The 7,137-nt window shown below is 41.7% G+C and overlaps 1 protein-coding gene across 1 annotated transcript in view; it reads left to right on the plus strand.

Annotated features, from left to right (window-relative positions):
* The window catches only part of LOC140480293 (uncharacterized), a 129,201-nt gene extending 127,931 nt beyond the window's left edge, over positions 1-1,270 (plus strand). Inside the window, exon 24 of the mRNA XM_072574997.1 lies at positions 891-1,270. Within this exon, the coding sequence (XP_072431098.1) occupies positions 891-1,199 (309 nt within the window). The 3' untranslated portion in view covers positions 1,200-1,270. The remainder of the gene's footprint in view (positions 1-890) is intronic.
* Positions 1,271-7,137: the final 5,867 nt, after the last annotated feature.

Consider the following 7,137-nt stretch of genomic DNA (forward strand, 5'->3'; position numbering starts at 1 on the left):
GGCTGGTACAACCACAGCATTTAAAAGGCATCTGTATAGGTATATGAATAGGAAAGGTTTTGAGGGATTTGGGCCAAGTGCTAGCAAATGGGACTAGATTAGGTTGAGATATCTGGTCAGCATGGATGAGTTGGACCAAAGGGTCTGTTTCCATGCTGTGCATCTCTATGACTCCATGACTCTTAAGATATTATATGGCTAGGCTTTAATGTAAGCAAGGGCTTTTGAACCCTAGAGCTGAGAATGAGTTCGGAAAAGATTAATCTCCTGTTCGGATGATGCCCCGCTATTATCTGTTTTAATTTGGTATAATGTCAAATGTGGGCCCTGAGGCATTGAATGATGGCACTGTGTGAAAATAGAGCAAGAAGTGGAGAAACTGAGGGGGAAGTGATTTTAAAAGATGCCTTTGAAATAATGTTAGCAAAGAGAACACCATGTCATCAGGAGGGATGAGTAGATGTTTGTCGAAGCTTTTCTCTGTGCTGACTGCATGGCTGGGGCAGCAAAGCACATGAGGAACAAAGAAGGTTATGTTCACCCATCATTAATATAATCTAAGAACCAACTCCTGCAAACATTGTAGCTAGTTAGTGTTGTGACAGCCGACAGTCTTGAGGATTGCACCTTCAGGTCAGCCATATTCCTTATTTGGCCAACATATCAATTGAACTGATGCTTTTCTGTTGGAACAGGTATTGCTTATAGCAGGTATGTTGTGCTTCTTTTGGTTACTAACAAGTCAAATGTGCCCAATCAAATACAATCTCTTTACCCTGTAATGAGCAACCTCATCTCTGTTTAGAGTGTACTTAATTCTACTACATGTAATATGTATTCGAGAATATGAGAGAAGAGAATTCGGACTCACCAGGTTGTTTGTTGTCTAGGTCGCAGCATGTCGTGGAGAGCATGACCAAATGACAAACCGCCACAATGAGATCATGCAGCAACTGAGAAACTTCGGCTACTGTCCCAACACCCACCCCAAATTCGCAGAACACATCGTCAATACTTTTGGAATCCTCAAAGAAAAACCACAGTCCCCAACAATGTTAGCAAAATACAATGATCCTGAATTTCTAAAGCAAGCAATCCATGCAAATGCTCCAATGAATCTAGTGCTGGATCTAATGGTGCTGCTCAACTGTTTGGCAAACATGTCAGCTAATGATGGCAGGCCACTGTTTATTTGGTAGAGGTTATTGTTCAGAGAAAAGCCAGTGGCTGTAACAAATGCATTTCCATCAGTGGGTGTTCACTCAATAAAACTGAGCCATGCCAATCTCTGTTTCAGTTTGAATAATACTGCAAATAATAATATTAAACCCATTGAATGGCACAGTAGCCTCAATGGGTTGATTTTTTTTGTTGTTTTTAGTAATTCACGGGATGTGGTGTCACTGGCTGGGCCAACATTTCTTTTTCATCACTAATTGGTAAGAGTCAACCATAGTGCTGTGGGTCTGGAGTCACATGGAGGCCAGACCCTGTAAGGATGGCAGTTTCCTTTCCTAAAGGACACTGGTGAATCAGGTGGATTTTTCCCCGACAATTATTAGACTTTTAATACCAGATTGTTTTTCCATTGCGTTCAATATCCACCATCTGCCAAGGCAGGATTCAAACTCAGATCACCAGAACTTTGAACTGGGTTTCTGTTTTGCTAATACCACTAGGCTATCACCTTCTCTTGAGTGACCTACTTCTATTCAAACATATTTTGGTTCTACATGTTACATTCTAAAGCTATTAAAGTCAATACTGACTGATGGATGATTGACTGGAAGATAGACCCTGACTGAAGGGAAAGACACAGCCACTATTTTGAGATTAACAAGGGATCATCAAGTTATGTCCAGCAATGCTGTTAACACCAGGACATAGAAACTGATTGCAGTAACAAGAATCTTGAGGATGTTGTGGACATACAATATAAAGGACTATAATAGGCCACTTGGTCCTTGGAGCCTACTCTGCCATTCAATAGTTGATCTGATTTTAGCCTCAACTCTACATTCCTGCATATCTCCATTAACTTTTCATCCCTTTGGTAATCACATAGGCCAGTTTAAGAGGATGTAATATTGTACTGCTGTCCAAGTGCTCCTTGCAGCCACTCAATTGCTGTTGGCCCAATTCAAATAAAGAATGTACTTTACTTCCCCCATCTCCAATATTTATGAAATACTGAACAGCATCTGCACATTCCCTGATCAATTTTCTCTCCCATGGATGATGCAGCTCAGTAAATCAGACTGAGGCTACTGAGCAAAAGTTCAGGGAAACACATTGTGCTACCTTCCCATAAAGACAGGAGGGGCAGGGGGCAGTGTTTCTGCTTTCGAGTGGCAAAGATTAGTAGTAAACCAGAGGAATAGACAAGTCAAAATACCAACAAAAGGTGACCAATAAATTAATAAAGAGGGAGGAGATAAACTTTGAGGGTAAACTTGCAAGTAACATCAAAACAGAAAGGAAGAGCTTCTTTAAATGGAGAAAAAGGAAGAGAGAGGCTAAAGTGAACATAGGTCCCTTAAAGAAAGAGACTGGAAAAATAATAATGGGGGACCAGGAAATGGCAGATAATTTGAATAAATATTTTGCATCAGTCTTCACAGTAAAAAAGAACATCTATGACATCATTGGTGCTGCTTTCCTTTCTCATCCAGAATTAGATAAGTTTATTAATTTTTTTTCCAAATTCCACCCCGCTCTCACCTTCACCTGGTCCATCTCTGACACCACCCTTCCATTTCTCAACATCTCTGGCCACCAATCTCCACTATAAACCCACCTACTCCCACAGTTACCTTAAATATCCCTCCTCACAACCTGCTTCCTGTAAAGAAATACAGTCCATTCTCCCAGCTATTGTCTCTGTCATATCCATTCTGATGATGCCAGCTTCCGAAAGGGGGTCTCTGAAACATCCATCTTCTTCCTCAACTGAGGATTCCCCCCACTGTGGTTCACACTGCCCTCAGCATATTTAACCTATCACCTGAACTCTGGCCCTCACCACCTCTTTTCCCTCCAAAGCAGGGTTGGAGGCCCCTCATTATCATTTACCACCCCATCAGCATCCACAGCGAAAGGATCATTAGCTGCCATTTCCATCACCTCCAGCAGGAGACACATAGTCCTCGTCTTTCCGTTGTCAGGAGTCCTCAGGGACCACTTCTCTGGGAGACCATGATCCTCTCCCCTCCTGCATGGTACCTTTTCTAACTGCACAAAGTATTAATGCCCATTCATTTACTTTATCCAAAGGCCCAAACATAACTTCCAGGTGAAGCAGTGATTTGCCTGCACTTCAATCTCATCCACAGTATTCACTGCTCACAGTATGCTCTTCTCTACAGACCAGGCAACCATTGGCAAGAAACATAAGTTATGTCTGCAAAAATGATCCTGAATTTTCAGATGCCTACCACTTCAACACACGCGTTCACAGATCAGCATCTGCCTCAGGCTTGCTGCAATGCTCCAATGAAGTTCAGTGCAAGCTGGAAGAACAGCACTTCCTTTTCTCCTTGGGCACCCTGCAGCCTTTCAAACTCATTTTGACTTCAATAATTTTCAGACTTCTCCCATATCCTTACCCCAACCCCCACACACCAGGCCTTGCCATCACACAGGCCTCCACCACAACCATCCCACTCTCAGTTACTAACGGTCCCCATTAGCAGTTATTGATTCTTCCAGGCTGATCTTTACCCACTACTTTGTCTGCGCAACTTGTTTTCTCTCTCTCTCTCTCTCTCTGTAAGGAACCTCCCCACCTATCTTTTCCTCCTTCCCCCTCCCCCCACTCCATCTTCAGCATATAGACCAACCTTTTCCTTGCTACTACCAGTTCTGATGAGGGCGGCACTGCCCCCAACATGTTAACTCTAATTTCTCTCCGCAGATGCTGCAGAGTTCTTCAGAAATTTCTATTTTAAGAACACACATTGTTGGAGGTAGTATATTAGCATGCACACAGGATTAGCTAATGAATAGTGGCAAGTAATGTTCCCACACACAAATGTCAGTCATAACTTCACCAATAAGGGACACTGTAACCATGGCCCCATGACATTCAATGGTGTTACCATCACTGAATCCCCCACTACCAACATCTTTTACTCAGCTATTTAACCTGTCTATATCTCTCTGCAGATTCTTTGTATCATCATTACCACTTGCCTTCCTGCCTATTTTGTGTCATCCACAAAATTGATGAAGGCACACTCACTATCTTCATCTAATCATTGATAAATTTTGTAAATAAATGTGACCTTGTCCTGGTCACCGTGACACTCCACTCATTACAGGTTGTTATCCTGAAAATGTCTCCCGATATCAATTCCAAAAGCTTTGCTTTCTGTGAAACCCCAACGTTACTTCTTCCACATCCAGGAAGCTCTTAGTGACTGAAGGAGCCATTACTACACAAGGCACACTCTGTTTAGATCAACCACACTCCACCCAAAATGGAAAAGCTAACACTCACCAGTACTCCTAAACCCAACCTGGAGTTAGAGATTTCAATCCTGAAAACAGCTCCTAATTTGTATTGGACCAGACCTAACTCTCTCAAAATGTATTCAACAGATAGTCTGAACCCTTTTTCTTTTTTAAAAAGATACGTATTAGGTGTTGTGTTCCAGATGCAATTGAATTGATCAAACTACTCGATGTTAAGCCAACAGACTTTATTTTTCCACCACGGATAAGATACAGACAAAATAAAAATAAATTTTAAAATTGGCTTAACTGTAACTCTATTAAAACGCTTAACCAAGTAATAAGTTTAAAATCATACAACAGGTTTAATTGGAAGCACACTAGCTTTTGGAACGTCGCTCCTTCATCAGGTGGGCTCAATCCTAACACACAGAATTTATAGCAAACATTTACAGTGTGATGTAACTGAAATTATACGTTGAAAAATTGTTTGTCTATTAAGCCTTTCATCTGTTGTAATACCGTGATATTTTCACTTCTTTCATGTGTAAATCACAAAACCTTTTTTTTAACAAGTTGCATTCTCGGGTTAGCTGTTAACAATGGTGATAGCTAGACAATATGTTGAAGGTGTTGGCCCCCTGTGTTCTCTGTCTATGCCATGATGTTTAGATTGATTCTAATCTAAAAAGTGAGATAACGGAATTTTACATAAATTCATGCAGTTTTTGAGCTCAGAGTTCTACATGAATACATGCAGTTTTTGAGCAAAGTGCAATGTAACCCTGCAAGTACAAATTCACCCCCCAAAATATTTTTCAACAGTGTGCACTATAGAAAATGAAAATGTTGGTGAGGAAGATACAGAAATATTTACATCTAGACTAGAAGAGATTGTGGTTCACAAGGAAGAGGTATTAGAAATACTGCAGAGTGTGAAAATAGACAAGTCCCCTGGGCTGGATGGGATCTATCCTAGGATTCTCTGGGAAGCAAGGGAAGAGATTGCCGAGCCTTTGGCATTGATCTTCAAATCATCATTGTCTACAGGAATAGTGCCTGAGGACTGGAGGATAACAAACGTGGTTCCCTTGTTCAAAAAGGGTAGAAGAGACAACCCTGGTAATTACAGACCAGTGAGTCTCACTTCATTTGTTGGTAAAGTGTTGGAAAAGTTATAAGAGATAGGATTTATAACCATCTAGAAAAGAATAATCTGATCAGGGACAGTCAGCACGGTTTTGTGAAGGGTAGGTCGTGCCTAACAAATCTTCAGAGCAATGAGGTGCTCATCCTCATTGAAAAGGAGCTGCAGGTCACGAAGAACATGGCGTAATTTTTCAGCTCCTGGAAAATACTGAACAACGAAGGGTACCCTGTCGGTTGCAGCACGTGTCTGTCTCCTGAGGGGTCATTACGGTTCCTTGCTGTGGCACGTCGGAACTGGCGGTCGATGAGTTGAGCATCATACCCCGTTTTTGTGAGGGCATCCTTGAATACTTCCAGGTGTCTGTCACGTTCCTCCTCATCTGAGCAGATCTGGTGTATGCGTAGGACTTGTCCATAGGGAATGGCTGTTTTAATATATTTTGGGTGGAAGCTGGAGAAGTGTAGCATTGTGAGGTTGTCTGTGGGTTTGCGGTAGAGTGTGGTGCTGAGGATGGACACATGTAATTTCGCAACAGGAAGAGAACCCTTAGCTATTAGCTGTAACCGAGAGAAAAGAAACAGCTTCCAAACCCCACTTCAACACCCTAGCAGCTTCTACCAAAAAACTAAAACTAAAAGCCTTGTTCTGTGGGAGCTTGACTCCACCCATTCAGGCTGCTTCTACTGTTCCAACCATAGAAAAAACCCAAGGCCTCATACGTTGTTTATGGGCTTTCAATAGACAGCTTTCTCTTCTGTCTTAAAACCTCTCTTCAAAAAAAATCCAGGACAAAATACATGTCTTAAAACCATAGTATCATCACAGTAGATTATGTGAATTTCAGCAGAGCCTTGGAAAGAGTCACATGGGAGACTGATAAAAAAGATTCACCCAAATGTTGCCTGGGGTGGAGCATTTTATTTATGAGGGGAGATCGGATAGGTTCAACTTGTTTTCTTTAGAGTAGAGACAGTTGAGGGTGGACCTGACTGAAGTGTACATCCCTGGACAATTTACCACATCAGATAGAAGCCAGTGAAGTTGCTGGATGGAACAGGTCGGTGAAGGTGTGTCTAGTTCCGGAGCACCATTCTTCAGTACTATTTCCAGAATATTACTCGGGCCATAGCTTTTGATGTATCCAGTGTTTGGAGCCATTTGTTGATAGCATGTGGAGTGAGTCATGTTGGCTGAAGACTGTATGTGGACATCAGGAAGAGGCAGAAATGGATCATCCAATCAGCATTTCATTGCTAAAGGTGGATACAAGTCTTCAGTGTGATCTTTTTCTCTGATGTGGATGTGGATACTACACCTGTTGCGTTCAGAATTACTCATAGATCATACAGTACGGAAACAGTACTGGTCCAACCTGTCCATACCTACCATAATCCTAAACTAAACCAGTCCCATTTACCTGCGCTTGACCCATATCCCTCTAAACACGTTTTTTATTCATGTACTTATCTAAATGTCTTTTAAATATCACAACAGGTTTACCTGTTGGACTATAACCTGGTGTCGTGTGATTTTTA

This window comes from Chiloscyllium punctatum, chromosome 8 (assembly GCF_047496795.1).
Source record: "Chiloscyllium punctatum isolate Juve2018m chromosome 8, sChiPun1.3, whole genome shotgun sequence".
In the NCBI taxonomy this organism is placed as follows: Eukaryota; Metazoa; Chordata; class Chondrichthyes; order Orectolobiformes; family Hemiscylliidae; genus Chiloscyllium; species Chiloscyllium punctatum.